Source organism: Chiloscyllium plagiosum, unplaced genomic scaffold, assembly GCF_037043375.1.
Source record: "Chiloscyllium plagiosum isolate Xiang-an unplaced genomic scaffold, Cpla_swu_hap1 HiC_scaffold_4, whole genome shotgun sequence".
Taxonomy (NCBI): Eukaryota; Metazoa; Chordata; class Chondrichthyes; order Orectolobiformes; family Hemiscylliidae; genus Chiloscyllium; species Chiloscyllium plagiosum.
The window spans coordinates 4,815,223-4,833,418 of record NW_028270142.1 but is presented as its reverse complement, the minus strand read 5'-3'; the positions used below and the strand labels follow the sequence as shown (position 1 = coordinate 4,833,418).

Here is an 18,196-nt window from a genome sequence, read left to right as displayed (position 1 = left end):
TTCTCTCAAAACATGCCATTTCTAACTGAGTAACATCACTCAAAGCTGTGTGAAAATCTTCCAATTTCACTTTCTGATGTTAGTAGAATTTGTCTTGTTATATCAATGGAAAAGTACTGCATTGATGCAACTATCACTTGGAACGTTGTTAATGAGCTCTTTCATTACATAGTAACTTAAAAAGATGGGAGGTGCAACAGTAATCAATTGTAAGAAAGGCTACAACTATGCAATATAAACCCTTTGAAGTTTTCATCATCCTATTATGCTGCAAAATATGATCTGTGACTTTATTAAAACGTCTTTGGGTCAAACAGAGAGGTTTAACATCATGGTTATAACTTCAAAAACAAAAACAAAAATCGCTGGAAAAGCTCAGCAGGTCTGGCAACATCCATGAAGAGAAAACTGAGTTAATGTTGAGGTCTGCTGGACCTGAAACATTAACTCTGATTTTTTTTCATAGAAGCTGCCAAACCTGCTGAATTTTTCCAGCAATATCTGTTTTTGTTTCTGATGTATGGCACCCGCAGTCCTTTTGGATTTCAGGGTTACAACCTGCCTGTCCATCTCTTTTGCTATTAACATAAGACTTTGGAGCACAACAATGGCATTGTTTTTCAACATTAAATATCACCTGTAATTATTCACCTTATTCTTGCGTGCGTCATCATTAATTGTTGAGACTAGTTTGGCCAGAGAGTTAAAGGCATGTCTTATTGTTGGTACACTTTGATGATTACAGGGGAGATGGGGCATTTCCTTAATTGTGAAAGAATTGTGGTTTTGTTGGTTTTTCTATTCAGTCTTTATTGAATGTTCCCATTAGTTTGTAGTGTTCTACTTAATCTCTATAATATGCTTCTGTACATTGTACCCGAAGCAATCTCAGTGGGGATATTTGTTAAAATGTTGAAGGTGAACACCTTGTAAGGATGCTGCAAATCACTGACCTAAGATGGATGCACATTTGGACATTACTGTCATCATTTTTGGCTCCTCATTTTCTGAAGAAGGGCTCATGCCCGAAACATCGATTCTCCTGCTCCTTGGATGCTGCCTGACCTGCTGCGCTTTTCCAGCAACACATTTTCGGCTCCTCATTTCCTTACCTTATGTCACCAACAAGTAAGCCACATCAGGTTTTTCCCACTTCCCTGCTACATTGCTCTGACCATGCTGTCTGAACTCCCCAGGCCACTGTCTGCACAAATCAACCTCACTCCATAACCCACATCAACACAAACTCACCTTTGTCAGCATCAAGCCTCCATGTGAGAGTAAATTCCCCTGCTCCCCCTTGTACTATCAAGTTAAACAGAGAAAGCCTAACAAGTGCATACTGCTTCAAATGACCATGAGCCTGGTGCCGTTAGATTGTGATACATCATTGACTTTATCTTGGAAGGTTGGATTGAATTCATGTGGAACAGTTTTCAGGTGGTATTCCTGGTCTGAAACATTTTATAAACAGGAATCTGACATAATCCAGCATAATGATGTCACGCACTGCTGACATTCTCATTGCAAATCACATCCTACCCACAATTCCCCCCTGATGGTCTCCACTTGAAAACACTTCTAAGTTTGTGGATACTGGTGAGGACAGGCAATAGTTCAACTCAAATGCCTTCTGTCACAGAACAGCATGTTGAAATTCACTTCATTTTTTTGCTTATTTGTTTATGGAACGTGGGCACTACTGGCTGGGCCCAGCATTTGTTGCCTGTCCATAGTTGCCCCTTGAGAAGGTGGGGGTGAGCTGCCTTCTTGAACCGTTGCAGTCCATGTGCTGTGGGTAGACCCACAATGCCCTTAGGGAGGGAATTCCAGGATTTTGACCCAGCGACACTGAAGAAAGAGCGATATATTTCCAAGTTGAGATGGTGAGTGTTTGGAGGGGTAACTGGAGATGATGAAAGGCCTTTTGGTGAGGTCTTGTATTCTGAAGCAAACCTCCTTCAGAGCCAATGCTTTTAGAAGAGGAGAGAAAAATATCCAAAGAAAACATTTATTTTGGAATACCATCTTAAGTGAATGACATACACTACAGTTTCCAATATATCATACATGGTACATATTTTGTTTTCATTGTCCTTAGAGAGTCATAGAGATGTACAGCACGGAAACAGACCCTTCAGTCCAACGTGTCCATGCAGACCAGATATCCCAACTTAAAGTAGTCCAGTTTGCCAACATTTGGCCCATATCCCTCTAAACCCTTCCTATTCATGTACCTATCCAGATTTCTTTTAAATGTTGTAATTGCACCAACCTCCACCACTTCCTCTGGCAGCTCATTACACACATGCACCACCCTCTACGTGAAAAAGTTGCCCCTTAGGTCCCTTTTAAATCTTTCCCCTCTCACCTTAAACCCATGTCCTCTAGTTTTGGTCTCCCTTACCCTGGGTAAAAGACCTTGGCTGTTCACCCTATCCATTCCCCTCATGATTTTATCAATCTCTATAAAATGCCCCTCAGCCTCCAACACTCCATGGAAAGCAGCCTCAGCCTATTCAGCCTCTCCCTATAGCTCAAATCCTCCAACCCTGGCAACCTCCTTATCAATCTTTTCTGGACTCTTTCAAGTTTTACAACATCCTTCCTAAAGCAGGGAGAACAGAATTTATTGCAGCATTCCAAAAGTAGCCTAACCACCATGTCCCAGACAGCTGCAACATGACCTGCCAATAGAGAGTCTCATTTACAACTCTTCAGACACAAAACAGTCTGTGTCCACATGTTCGGACAACATTCAGACTTGGGCTGGTATGTGACAAATAACATTTCTGCTACACAAGTGCCTAGCAATGACCATCTCCAGCAAGAGAGAATCTAACCACCAACATTGACATTCAATGGTATTACCATCACTGAATCCCCCATTATTGATATCCTGTGGGTTACCATTGACCAGAAGTTCAACTGAACTCACCATATACAGAATGGAAATGATAAGCAGGTGAAAGGCTGTGCACTGGCAATTTGCAGCTCATCGCCTCACTCCCCAAAGCCTGTCCACCATCTACGAGACACAAGTCAGGAGTGTGATGGAATACTCCCCACTTGCCCTGGATGGGTGCAGCCCTAAGAACACTCAAGAAGCTCAACACCATCCAGGCCAAAGCAGTCCACTTGACTGATAGCCCACCTACCTCCTCCAACATTTACTGCCCATTACCAACATAGAAGTGTGTACCATCTGCAAATCTGCAAGACACAGTGCAGTCACTCACCTAGGTTCCTCTGATGGCAGCATGATGGCTCAGTGGTTAGCACTGTTGCTTCACAGTGTCAGGGACTTAGATTCAATTCCAGCTTCAGGTAATTGTCTGTTTGGAATTTGTACATTCTCTAACAGGGCTATAACAGGAGAAAGGCAGTGAGATTGAAATCACTATAAAAAGAGAAAGGTACATCAAAACGTTAAGTTAGTAAATCAAAAAGATGAACAAGGTGAACTGATCCTGACAAACGACATCAGGATTTTTGTCATTTACATAAATGATTTGGATGCGAGCATAAGAGATACAGTTAGTAAGTTTGCAGGTGACACCAAAATTGGAGGTGTAGTGGACAGCAAAGAGGGTCACCTCAGATTACAACAGGATCTGGACCAGATGGGCCAATGGGCTGAGAAGTGGAGATTAAGTTTAATTCAGATAAATTCGAGGTGCTGCATTTTGGGAAAGTAAATCTTAGCAGGACTTATACACCTTAATGGTAAGGTCCTGGGGAGTGTTGCTGAACAAAGAGCCCCTGGAGTGCAGGTTCATAGCTCCTTGAAAGTGGAGTCACAGGTCGATAGGATAGTGAAGGTGGTGTTTGGTATGCTTTCCTTTATTGATCAGAGTATTGAGTACAGGAGTTGGGAGGTCATGTTGCGGCTGTACAAGACTAGTGTGTCCTACAAAAAGAGTAGAGAGATTTGTGGGCGGCACGGTGGCACAGCAGTTAGCACTGCTGCCTCACAGCGCCAGAGACCCGGGTTCAATTCCCGCCTCAGGCGACTGACTGTGTGGAGTTTGCACGTTCTCCCTGTGTCTGCGTGGGTTTCCTCCGGGTGCTCCGGTTTCCTCCCACCATCCAAAGATGTGCAGGGTCAGGTGAATTGGCCATACTAAATTGCCTGTAGTGTTAGGTAAGGGGTAAATGTAGGGGTATGGGTGGGTTGCGCTTCGGCGGGTCGGTGTGGACTTGTTGGGCCGAAGGGCCTGTTTCCACACTGTAATCTAATCTAATCTAATCTAATCTAATCATAAGAGAAATGTTTCATTCCTGGTGGACGTTATGGGTCAGCAAAACTTGGTAGAGAAATGTGCAGACGTTTCAGATAGAGACGTAAGAACTAATGTTTGTTGAATGCAAATTTCCCAAGAGAGGTTGAAATAAGGACAGTTGCTGTTATTTTATCGTTGACGTAAGTGTTTCTTCTTCCAGAACACTGGGATCCCAAGCTTTTCACAGCCTATGAGGTGTTTCGCATCAGTCTCATTACATCAGAGCTAATTGTGAAGGAGGTGAAAACCCAATTGAATGGTGTGAAGGTTATCTTTGATCTTTGTGGCTGGCGATTTGCTCATGCTCTGCAGATCAGTCCAACAGTTGCCAAGAGAATTGCTGCTGTGCTTGTAGTAAGTTTCTTCTTTTTAATTCAAGTTGAATTCAAACTCTGCTTTTAAAAAACACAATAATCTCAACATTCACCACAGTTAACTCAATGCTGCTGCACTAAGTGACTAAGCCAATTTAATTACTGAATCAGCAACTTCCTGAATCTCATCACAATATTGGAGAAAGTGTGGATTGCAGATGCTGGAGAGTCAGAGTCAAAAAGTGTGGATTATGCCTGAAACATTGATTCTCCTGCTCCGCGCATGCTGCCTGAACTGCTGTGCTTTTCCTGCCCCACACTTTTTGACTATCCTCATAATATGTTCTTTAATTCAACTACACCCCAGAACTCTTATTGTTGTAAACTAATGTTCTCATTACATTTGTGCCAGACAAACCTTATAACTGCATTCCCAGTGGTCTGAGCATCCTCAGTATTGTAATATCTCCCTGGTTCTGCTTTGAGATCTACCGACCTCCATACCCAGATTAGCATTTCCTGGCGACGGGCTTTATTTCTAACCCTTAAATGTTTAGAGTGTAGTCATTGAATGTAGAAGATTTTCCAACTAACCAGTGAAAGCGTGGTGACAAACTGAATTCTTTATCTGAATTCTGTAACAATGGTCAAAAGGAGAAGAATTTCAGCAAAATAAGACCGAGAAATGAGGCAACAAAATGACCTCTGAAAATCCTAAACATTTTAGGCTGTAATAAATGCAGCCTGCTGTTGAAGCACTGACTGGAGAAGTCATTTGTAGGCATCCATAGCTCAAAGAAGGATGAAATGGAGCGGATGTGAGTGTTCAAAATCTTTGCTAAAGTAAATAAGGAAAAAAACTTTTCTTCCTGGGACAGTAAGGTCTGTAAATAAAGCAACATGTTTAAGGTAGTCAACAAACCTTGAAAGAATTTGAGTGAAAACAGTTTGAGTTATAACGGTGTGTACTGGGTCTATACTTGACAGAGGTTGAAAGGGGATCGTACTGAGAGGTCCGAGTAGAGTGGGTGTGGATTAGATGTTTCTAGGAGAGACCAGGATTCAAGGACACAGCCTCAGAGTGAAGGGATAATCCTTTAGAACCGAGATGAGGAGGAATTTCTTCAGCCAGAGGGTGGGGAATTTGTGGAACTCATTGCCGCAGAGGGCTGGGGAGGCCAAGTCATTGAGTGTGTTTAACAGAGATAAATGGGTTCTAGGTTAGTAAGGAGATCAAGGGGACAAGGCAGGGAAATGGGGTTGGGAAACATATCAGCCATGACTGAATGGCAGAGCAGACTGGATGGGCTGAATGGGCTGGTTCTGCTCCTATATCTTATAGTCTTATGGTAATATCACACTATCATAATACCCTAGAATGAAATGGTAATGGAAGCAGACTGTATAACAACATTCAAAAGGGAGTTCAGACACCAAATTCTAATATCGTTGTGATGAAGGCTGAGGGCGGGTTGCAACAATAATGCCATGAGACCATTCGAACTAGGAACAGTATAATACTGTTCAGCCCCTCGAGCCTGCTACACCATTTAGCGGCTGGTTCAACATTTCCCATGTTCACTTTACTGCCTTTTCTCTGTATTCTCTTGATTCCTTGACTGATCAAGATTCTATCTAACTCAGACTTATATATATATATATATATACACAAGGACTCTGTGGTAAGGTGTTCAAAAGACTCTCAACCCTCTGAAAGAACAAATTCCTCCTCATCTCAGTCTTATATTGGTGCCTCTTTATTCTGAAATGGTGCCCTTTGGCCCTAGACTCTCCCATGAGGGGAGACATCCTTTCAGCATTCACTCTGTCAAGCTCCTTAACAATCCTAAATGAAAACCAAAACAACTGCAGATGCTGTAAATCAGAAAGAAAAACAGAAGTTGCTGGAAAAACTCAACAGGTCTGGCAGCATCTGTAGAAAGAAATCAGAGTTATCGTTTCAGGTCTAATGATCCTTCCTCAGTACTTATGGTAGTTAGGAAGAAGTTGGTTTATATGTGGAAGATAGGGTGGGGCGAGGGGGTAAGAAATAAATGATAAGTGGGGATAGAGACCAAAGAGAGAGAAGAACAGTTAGACAGACAAAGAAATTGATACTGATCTGGCTGGGAGAGTGAATAGCTTTTAATGGAGATTGTTAGTGGATAACAATGGCTAGTGTGTAATGGCAGATTATGTATTAACAAGACCTGATGTGTGTGGTAGGAGGATAGGACATGGGAGGGTTCAGGCCCTAAAATTATTGAACTCGATATTGAGTCTGAAGGGCTGCAGGGTCCCCAAGTGGAAAATGAGGTGCTGTTCTTCTAGCTTGCTCTGAGCTTCGCTGGAGCACTGCAGCAAGCCTGAGATGTTCCGTGAAGCAACCACCCAGTCTACACTCGGTTTCCCCAATACATCCACAAGCATGCACTCCCTCCACCACTGACACTCAGTAGCAGCAATGTGTGCTATCCACAAGATGCACTGGAGAAATTTATCAAAGGTCCTTAGACAGCACCTTCCAAACCCATAATCACTTGCATCTGGAGGGACAAGGATAGCAAATACTGCTGGGAACATCAGCACCTGCTCGTTCCCCTCCACTCACCATCCTAATTTGGAAAATATATCATCATTCCTTCAGTGTCACTGGGTCAAGGTCTTGGAGTTCCCTCCCAAAGGGCATGGTTGGTCAACCCACAGTCCATGGACTGCAGTGGTTCAAATTAGCAGCTCACCCCCACCTTCTCAGGGGCAACTAGGGACAGGCAATAAATGTTGGCCCAGTCAGCAATGCCCATGTCTCATGAGTAACTATACGAATAAATGAGCTCTCTTTTGAAACCTCCTGTGGAATCTGCCTCCAGCACTCTCACTGTAAGTACATTCCAAATCCAAATAACTCTGAGTGAAGAGGTTTCTCCTACTCTCACTCCTAGCTGTCTTGCTGACAATGTTGAAATTCGGACTCCGGACCACCTTTAAACCAGCAGAGTTCGGACCCAAACAGGATAAACAGTACAGACTACAGATCCAAAAACACCAGCAACTTTTCTCCTTCAAGACCCTCCCGCTCCACGCACACAGCAATGCACCAGCACCTAACCTCTCTACAGTCTGCCCTGCCTCAGCTGAGGGCCATACTCTCTCAGAATTGCAAAGGACCCACTCTGTACTACATCCTCAGGAGAATTCATACTCTCAACAAACAGTATTTCAACATCATCTCAAACATCAAAAACTGTAAGTACAACAAACTTTTATCTACCCACCTCCATAACCAGCGCTCCTCAAACATTCCAGAAGATTCCCCCGGCCTCTGGAACTGGTCAGACGCCATTAGCCACGTGGCTGGTGCAGCTGCCACCCCCACGCTGATTGATGATGTCACTTCCGCCCCCATCATGGCCACTCCCTCAGCCACTTCCACCCCTCACAATTCCTCATGCACCACACGTGACATCACTTCCACCCCTCACATCATCGCTGATGTCACACACTCAGTGACTTCCGCCCCCCCCCCCACTGCAGTGTTTGCCACCACTTCTGCCCCCACCAGCGCCACTCACCTGCATTCTGCTGACATGCCCCCCACAGATTCCACTGTCACCATCCCTGCCCCCCAGAACCTTGAGGGGACACTACCCCTGTTCATGACTCCACCCCCATTCCCCCCACCATCACACCCACTCCAGTTACAGGTTCCGCCCCCACTCCCAGCTCTACACCCACACCAGATCCCAGCTCCCAGCCCTGCCGAGTTTTCACCAGCCCCCCAGACCTCCCCCTCACTGAGGTCGAACGATCAGTCCTCAGCAAAGGACTCACTTTCATCCCCCTCCATCCACGCATCAATGAATTTAATAGACGCCGTGACGTCGAACACGTCTTCTGCCACCTCCGCCTCCAAGCTTGCTATCGCAATCAGGACTCCCGCCCACCTTCCGAGGACCCCTTCGCCCACCTCCAACCCACTGCATCCACCTGGACACCCCATGCTGGCCTATTACCCGCCCTCGACCTTTTCATTTCCAACTGCCGCCGGGACATTAACTGCCTCAACCTCTCTACCCCCCTCCCCCAGTCTAACCTCTCACCCTCACAATGCGCAGCCCTCCAATCCCTCTGCTCCAATCCCGACCTCACCATCAAACCAGCAGATAAAGGGGGCGCAGTGGTAGTCTGGCGCACTGACCTCTACACTGCTGAAGCCAAACGCTAACTCGAGGACACCTCCTCCTACCGCCCCCTTGACCATGACTCCACTCCCCATCACCAAACCATCATCTCCCAGACCATACAGAACCTCATCACCTCAGGAGATTTCCCATCCACAAGTACCAACCTCATAGTCTGGGAACCCCGCACTGCCCGGTTCTACCTCCTTCCCAAGATCCACAAGCCTGACCACCCTGGCCGACCCATTATCTCAGCATGCTCCTGCCCCACTGAACTCATCTCTACCTACCTCGACACTGTCCTATCCCCCCTAGTCCAGGAACTCCCCACATACGTTCGAGACACCACCCACGCCCTCCACCTCCTCCAAGACTTCCATTTCCCCGGCCCCCAATGCCTCATCTTCACCATGGATATCCAATCCCTCTACACCTCCATCTGCCATGACCAAGGCCTCCAAGCCCTCCGTTTTTTCCTCTCCAGACGTCCCCAACAGTACCCTTCCACCGACACTCTCATTCGTTTGGCCGAACTGGTCCTTACCCTTAACAATTTCTCCTTTGAATCCTCCCACTTCCTCCAGACCAAAGGGGTAGCCATGGGCACACGTATGGCCCCAGCTATGCTTGTCTCTTTGTTGGCTACGTAGAACAGTCCATCTTCCGTAATTACACCGGCACCACTCCCCACCTCTTCCTCCGCTACATTGATGACTGCATTGGCGCCACCTCGTGCTCCCGCGAGGAGGTTGAGCAATTCATCAACTTCACCAACACATTCCACCCTGACCTTAAATTTACCTGGACCATCTCTGACACCTTCCTCCCCTTCCTGGACCTCTCCATCTCCATTAATGACGACCGACTTGACACTGACATTTTTTACAAACCCACCGACTCCCACAGCTACCTGGATTACGCCTCTTCCCACCCTACCTCCTGCAAAAATGCCATCCCGTATTCCCAATTCCTCCGCGTCCGCCGTATCTGCTCCCAGGAGGAGCAGTTCCACCACAGAACACACTAAATGGCCTCCTCCTTTAGAGACCACAATTTCCTTCCCATGTGGTCCTCCAACACATCTCGTCCACATCCCGCACCTCCACCCTCAGACCCCACCCCTCCAACCGTAACAAGGACAGAACACCCCTGGTGCTCACCTTCCACCCTACCAACCTTCGCATAAACCAAATCATCCGCCGTCATTTCCGCCACCTTCAAATGGACCCCACCACCAGGGATATATTTCCCTCCCCATCCCTTTCCGCCTTCCGCAAAGACCGTTCCCTCTGTGATTACCTAGTCAGGTCCATGCCCCCTTACAACCCACCCTCCCATCCTGGCACCTTCCCCTGCCACCGCAGGAATTGCAAAACCAGTGCCCACACCTCCTCCCTCACCTCCATCCAAGGCCCCAAAGGAGCCTTCCACATCCGTCAAAGTTTTACCTGCACATCCACCAATATCATTTATTGTATCCGTTACTCCCGATGCAGTCTCCTCTACATTGGGGAGACTGGACGCCTCCTAGCAGAGCGCTTTAGGGAACATCTCCAGGACACCTGCACCAATCTACCACACCGCCCTGTGGCCCAACATTTCAACTCTCCCTCTCACTCTGCCGAGGACATGGAGGTCCTGGGCCTCCTTCACCGCTGCTCCCTCACCACCAGACGCCTGGAGGAAGAACGCCTCATCTTCCGCCTCAGAACACTTCAAGGGCATCAATGTGGACTTCAACAGTTTCCTCATTTCCCCTTCCCCCACCTCACCCCAGTTCCAAATTTCCAGCTCAGCACCGTCCCCATGACCTGTCCTACCTGCCTATCTTCTTTTCCACCTATCCACTCCATCCTCCCCCCTGACCTATCACCTTCATCCCCTCCCCCACTGACCTATTGTACTCTATGCTACTTTCTCCCCACCCCCACCCTCCTCTCATTTATCTCTCCACCCTTCAGGCTCTCTGCCTGTATTCCTGATGAAGGGCTTTTGCCCGAAACGTCGATTTTACTGCTCCTCGGATGCTGCCTGAACTGCTGTGCTCTTCCAGCACCACTAATCCAGAATGTTGAAATTGTGACACACCAACTAGTGGAAAATGGATCTCCTCCTTTACTCTGTCAACATTGTTGATAATTTTGAACATGGAAATGTGATCAACTCTTAATCTTCTCTACTCCAAGGAGAATAAACATTGTTTCTCTTATCATTCCTGGTATCACTCTCATACAATTCCTTTGAACTCTTTCCAGGGCTTTCACATCTTTCCTTAAATAAGGTGTGAAAACTGAACCCAATATTCGAAACATGGTCTGACCAATGATTTGTAGAGGTGTAGTATCACTTCCTGGTTTTTATTTTTTTTTGGAGTTCTCCGGTTTATATATTTTTTTGTTTATTTTTTTTATTTTAACCCCCACACTACCACCTAAGTGCGGTAGTGCTTATTTTTTCCCCAGCACCCATGGTGTGTGTGTGCAGGTGTGAGACACAGTGAAAGACACAAAGTGCACCAATCTTTTTTCAATTTCCACCACCAGGAAGATAGGAAAACACCCGAGTGGCCAGTGACAAACACTGCCCTTCACATCAAAGGGCAGTGCTGTGTGATCAAAAACAGTGAGGGGGAGGGTAGGGACTAAATCAAAATAGAGTTGGAGGGAGAAATGATGCATTCCACTCCCTGCGGCGCCCACCTCTCCCTGAACAACTCCAGGGTGTTGGTGGACACCGCGTGCTCCTTCTCCAAGGACACCCGGGCCCTAACGTACTGGTTTTTATTTTAATTTTTTTTTTCCTCCGACCTAATTCCCTGTTTTTTTCTTTTTTTTTAATTTTAACCCCCACACTACCACCTAAGTGCGGTAGTGCTTATTTTATCCCCAGCACCCATGGTGTGTGTGTGCAGGTGTGAGACACAGTGAAAGACAAAGTGCACGAATCTTTATTCAAATTCCACCACCAGGAAGATAGGAAAACACCCGGGTGGCCAGTAACAAACACTGCCCTTCACATCAAAGGGCAGTGCTGTGTGATCAAAAACAGTGAAGGGTAGGGTAGGGACTAAATCAAAATAGAATTGGAGGGAGAAATGATGCACTCCACTCCCTGCGGCGCCCACCTCTCCCTGAACAACTCCAGGGTGTTGGTCGACACCGCGTGCTCCTTCTCCAAGGACACCCGGGCCCTAACGTACTGGTTTTTATTTATTTATTTATTTATTTTTTTCTTCTTTTTTTTTCCCCCTTTCTTTTTTTTTTAACCCCCACACTACCACCTAAGTGCGGTAGTGCTTATTTTATCCCCAGCACCCATGGTGTGTGTGTGCAGGTGTGAGACACAGTGAAAGACACAAAGTGCACTAATCTTTATTCAAATTCCCACTCCTGTTTATAGTTTTTTTTACCTGTTTTTTTTTTCTTTTATCAAAGGGCAGTGCTGTGTGAATCCCTATTTATTTTTTATTTTTTTTCCCCCCTTTCTTTTTTAGCCCCCACACTACCACCTAAGTGCGGTAGTGCTTATTTTATCCCCAGCACCCATGGTGTGTGTGTGCAGGTGTGAGACACAGTGAAAGACACAAAGTGCACCAATCTTTATTCAAATTCCACCACCAGGAAGATAGGAAAACACCCGGGTGGCAAGTGACAAACACTGCCCTTCACATCAAAGGGCAGTGCTGTGTGATCAAAAACAGTGAAGGGTAGGGTAGGGACTAAATCAAAATAGAGTTGGAGGGAGAAATGATGCACTCCACTCCCTGCGGCGCCCACCTCTCCCTGAACAACTCCAGGGTGTTGGTGGACACCGCGTGCTCCTTCTCCAAGGACACCCGGGCCCTAACGTACTGGTTTTTATACTCAATGCTTCTATTTAAAAACCCAATTATCCTATAAATCTTCTTAACAGTTGTTCCAACTTGCCCGGCCACTTTCATGGTATTACGCACGTGAAGCCTGAGGCCTGTCTGCTCCTGTACCACTCTAAAAGTTGTATCATGGAGCCTGTAATATGTCTCTGTGTTTCTTCTAACAAAATGCATTGCCTCACATTTCTCTGCAGTGAAATTCATCTCCCAGATGTCTGCCCATTTGGCCAATGTCCCTTTGAAGTTGCTCAACATGATCCTCACAACTCATTGTCACCCTAGTATAGTATCATCTATAAGTTTAGTGATTTTGGCCTCAGCACCCACCTCCTAATTGCTTATATAAATAAAAAAAAAGCAATGGTCCCAACACTGATCCCTGGTGAACACTACTTTAAACTCGTCTCCAATCTGAGAAATGCCTGCCTGTACCTACCCTCTGTTTCCGAGCTTTTAGCCAACTTCTAATCCATGCTGTCAAGGATCCATCAATCCCAAATATTTCCAATTTGCTAACCACCCTGTCATGTGGCACTGTATCAAATACTTTATGAATGTCCAAATATACAACATGCACAGCACTACCCTCACCCACTACCTGTGTTACATTGTCAAAGAATTAGAATTCATACAGTGTGGAAACAGGCCCTTCAGCCCAACAAGTCCACACCGACCCTCCGAAGAGTATCCCACTTAGATCCATTACCCTACATTTCCCCTGACTAGTGTACCTAAACTATACATCCCTGAACACTATGGGAAATTTAGCGTGGCTAATTCACCTAACCTGCACACCTTTGGATTGTGGGAGGAAACCCATGCAGAGAATGTGCAAACTCCACACAGACAGTCGCCCAAAGCTAGAATCAAATCCGGGTGCCTGGCGCTGTGAGTCACTGAACCACTGTGCCAAGATGCTGCTCTGTATAAAAAAGCTGCTCCTCATGACGTTTTGAAAATTTTCTCCTCTCACCTTACAAACAAGACCCCCGTCTTGAAATCCCTCACCCGTGTCCATGTCCATCAATTAAATTTGTCAAGCATGACCTGCCCTTGACAAAGCTATGTTGACTGTTTAGTATTAACTTATTTTTCTGTAAGTGTATATTTACCTTATCTTGTATTATGGCCTCCATCAGTTTCCTCACTGTTGATGTCTAGCTGTCAGCTCTGTGGTTTCCTGGTTTATCCTTTGCCCCTTTCTTTAACAACAGCATCACATTTGCAATCCTTTGGATCCCAGGACTAATCCTGTATTCAGAAAAGCCCGGAAAATTTCTGCCAACAGCTCTGCAATTTGCTCCCATCGCTCTCTCAGCAATCCAGGATGTCGAACTAAGAATTTCTTTTCTCAAACACTTTTGTTATTATTTCGAAGTGGTTGTGCCCCTAAGATTTGAACTGAACTGAAGGTAGACTTGCCCCTTCCTTTGCATTGAAATGAGTTAATGGTGGTTGGTGGCGTTTTTTTTTGGAACTCATGAGGAAGACTTGGTGACTGGGGCAGGGGGCTATCTGAGGGAGTAAGAGGTGCTGAGGGCCCTTAGAAACTAATGCCATCCGCTCTTGTTCCATCTGTGCCTTCACGAGCTATCTTACCTTGGAGCTAACCAAGAGCAGGTGAGCTGCTGGCTGCTTGTGAATGAAAGATGGATCCACCAAGATAACCTTCTGATGAACTGGAAAGGTGTGCAGGCCACTGGTGTGAGTTAACAGGCACTGTCACACCTTGTTCTCCAACGGTTGACCACTCTTTCTATGGAGGAGATCTTTGGCACTAATGCTTGCTAGTGCTCGTGCTTGAGATAGACTCCTGCAGGCTGTATGCAAGAGTGTATAGTGCCCCTGGAGATCCTGACAGCAACACGCTCACATTCCCTACTGTTTCCACTTTTACTGACCCCCTGAGACTCAGCTGTGCTGACCAAGAAGCGTCCTTTATCTCCTGACAAGGGTTTAGCACAGCTCTCCCTGACCCCAGTGCCTGCTTGTGCTTCTCAGCTTGTACCACTTTGTTCAAGAGGCTAGTCCACCATATGTGCAGGTGGAAGGTGCCCAGATAGAACAGGACCACAGCCCAGAAGATTACTCCGGAGGGTTTTCCTCTCAGCTTTGAAGAGTCTACGGGCTATGTTTCTGTATTTTCATCAATAATTGAGGACCTTTGTGGCCACCACCCTGCTACAGCAGTGCTTACCTTGCCTGGTTACACCTGAGATTTTCTGACCCTCTGACTGTGTTGCCAATATTGATAACTATTGATAACCATTTATAAGAGGATGGCAAGCACAGAGCTCACTGGTTCAAAGGCTATCTCCAGGACTTTCGTACCACAAGGCCTGCCTTTGAAAGGCCACAGTTCAGGGAAAATCCAGCCCTATGTCATGACCTGGCAAAGCGAGCATCATGGTAAAAAATCCAGGTCAATTTGGAAAACAAAAATCCAGTTCAAATCAAACAAATAGAAACTAATTTGAGAGACTGTTCTTGCCAGGGCATGCCATTTGTAAGAGAGGATCTCCCCTGAAGTATTGAATAAGTTTAGCTCTCACTTCAGAAATTTCTCACATGAGGATTTGTCTTGCTCCCTTGAAAAAGTGCAACATTCTCTTCAATACTTGGGAAAGTCTGGTCCAAGACTGATTGAAGCAGAGGGAAACCATCTGGGAAGGATCAGTCCGACTGAATTCTCGTCGCTGCTGTTAAGCTGGAAGTGACAGAGAATGGAGTGTATGGGAATTCAGACTCCACCTTCTCACTTCCCCAGTCACTGCCTGCTCCAGCTGTGATAGAGACTGTAGGCTGCCCCTTCAGTCACCTCAGAACTCATTCTTAATGTAGAAACAAGTCACCCTAAGCATCAGAGACTATTTAGGAAGAAGAATATTGAGGAATTTTTTTGATGCATTGAAAAGTTAGATTAATTCATTCATTAATACAGGTTTAAATGGCGTTGTCATAACCCAACTGTTTCTAGTAAGTGTCAAGTCTCCTATTTGTAAATCACTAAAAATGACTTTAAATATCACCGAAAAACATTCTAGTTTCTTTGGCACACATTAGTCTGTTTCTGAGTAAATAGATTTTTTTGATACATAGAAGTTTTTAAGACGTGCTGCTCGGAAACTTAGGCACAAGTGAGGACTGCAGATGTTGGAAACCAGAGATTAGATCAGAGTGGTGCTGGAAAAGCACAGCAGGTCAGGCAGCATCCGAGGAGCAGGGGAATCGACGTTTCGGGCAAAAGCCCTTCATCAGGAAACTTAGCCCAGCATTCATGGACCAAGGGAATCAGTAGAAATTCACCACTGTCATTATTTCAAAGTGGAGATTTACCCAGTTTTGTGAGCAGGGATAGCTTTTGACAATTCTACTTCCAATATTATGGACCAGACCAGATCCTGTCAAAATATTTTAAGAAAGCAGCCTAGACCTTAACTTTCTCTTACGTTAAAGGTAAGTGTAAAGTGCCGTGTTCCAAATGTAATGCAACTGGTCAACTGACTCAACACAAAGCAAAACACAATTTACTTAAACACTGTAGTTAAAAACAAACAAAAAGAAAGAGGAAATTAGAATAACCTAACTCTATTGGAAACTTAACAGAATAATAGATGCAGTAACTACTACTAATTAACTGTTCCAATATAGTAACACCCCATAAATATACCCCTTGAGAATAAGGCAAATTCAGAGATCCAATATTCTGATATGCAACTATGCAGCACAGAGAGAGAGAAAAAAACAAAATCAAAATCTCAGAGCGAGTAGCAGCCAGGAGACCTTTACTGCAGCTTCCAACCCTGTTGAGACTCCAATAGTAGCTGAATCGCAAAGCTAAAAAAGCAAAAACTAGAAATCTTGTTCTGCGAGAGCTGGCCACACCCATTCAGGCTGCTTCTATTGTTTCAACTTTTTTTTAAAAAATGCAAGCTTCACAAGCTGTTTACTTTTGCTGGCATTCTAACTAGACAGCTTGATACCTCTGTTTTCAAATCTCTCTTCAACAAAAGCCACAGCATCGTCACATTAATCAGTGGCAAATATTGCAGCAACTCTATTTACACTTAACATAACTTCAGTTCCCATAATCTTCTCTTCTGCACAGGTTCAGCAAAGTTTACTCTGACTTTACAGATAAAGGTGGAAATACGAGCTGAAACACTACCCAGCACATTACAGCCAATAGAGGGGAATCATAGAACCACAGTGTATAGAAGAGACCCTTCAGCCCATTAAGTCTTCACTAACAAGAACCTACTCCAAATCTACACAGTCCTATTTTCCAGCATTAGCCTTGAATGTTGTGACATTTCAAGTGCTCAGCCAAGTATTTTTTAAAGATTGTGAGGTTTCTTGCCTCAACTAGTCTCCCAGGCAGTGCATTCCAGATTCCCACCACTCTCTGGGTGAACATCCTTTTCTTCAAATCCTCTCTCAACCTCCTCCTGCAGTAGTGTTTAAATATTTTCCCCTTGTATTGACCCTTCAACTGAGGCGAACAGCTGCTTTCTATTCACCATGTCAATGCCGCTCATAATCTTACACACCTCCAACAACCTTCTCTGCTCCAAAGAAAACAACCCAAGCTTACCCAGCTTCGCTTCTCTCGCTGGAATGCTGCATCCCAGGGAACATCCTGGTAAATCTCCTCTGTACTCCCTCCAGTACAATCACATAGTACTTCCTATAGTGTGGGGACCAGAACTGCACACAGTACTCCAGCTGCAGCCTAACCAAACTTCTGTAAAGCTCCAACATGACCTTCCTGCACTTATAATCTTTCATCTTAACAGGTCACATTGAATTCAGACAATTCTAGAAATAAATGAATTGCTCATGAGACAATCCCTCCCAAACAAAGGGGCGGCACGGTGGCTCAGTGGTTAGCATTGCTGCCCCAAAGCACCAGGGACTCTGGTTTAATTCGGGTGACTTCTATGTGGAGTTTGCACATTTTCCCCATGTCTGTGGGGGTTTCCTCCAGGTCCTCCGGTTTCCTCCCACAGTCCAAAGTTGTGCAGGTTAGGCGAATTGGCCATGCTAAATTGCATATCCTGTTTAGGGATGTGTAGGTTAGGTGCATTAGTCAGGGGAAATGTAGAGTAATAGATTAGGGGAATGGGTCAGGGTAGATTAGATTCCCTACAGTGTGGAAACAGGCCATTTAGCCCAACAAATCCACACCAACCTTCCGAAGACTAACCCACCCAGGCCCATTCCCCTACATTTACTTCTGACTAATGCACCTAACACTCTGGGACCCTCTTTGGAGGGTCGGTGTGGACTTGTTGGGCCAAATGGCCTGTTTCCACACTGTAGGGATTCTAATTCCTTGATGTTGGCATATAAATTGCTTTGTGCCAGCCCAGAGTTGGGTCTCATGGACAATACAGACTTGGAGAGTGCATGATGGGACATAAGGGAGAAACTAAGGGAAGTGACCCAGGGTTCTATCGGCTTTAATTTAGTCATGTGTTTCTAAACAAGTGTTGATCTGTTGATACAACACTTTATGGTGATGTACCAACTTCTACATTCGCAGAT

At 45.4% G+C, this 18,196-nt stretch overlaps 1 protein-coding gene across 1 annotated transcript in view; it reads left to right on the top strand.

Annotated features, from left to right (window-relative positions):
• The window catches only part of ttpa (tocopherol (alpha) transfer protein), a 44,812-nt gene that overhangs the window by 23,725 nt on the left and 2,891 nt on the right, over nucleotides 1-18,196 (top strand). The window contains exon 3 of the mRNA XM_043689296.2: nucleotides 4,444-4,637. Coding sequence (XP_043545231.1) covers nucleotides 4,444-4,637 — 194 coding nt within the window. The remainder of the gene's footprint in view (nucleotides 1-4,443; nucleotides 4,638-18,196) is intronic.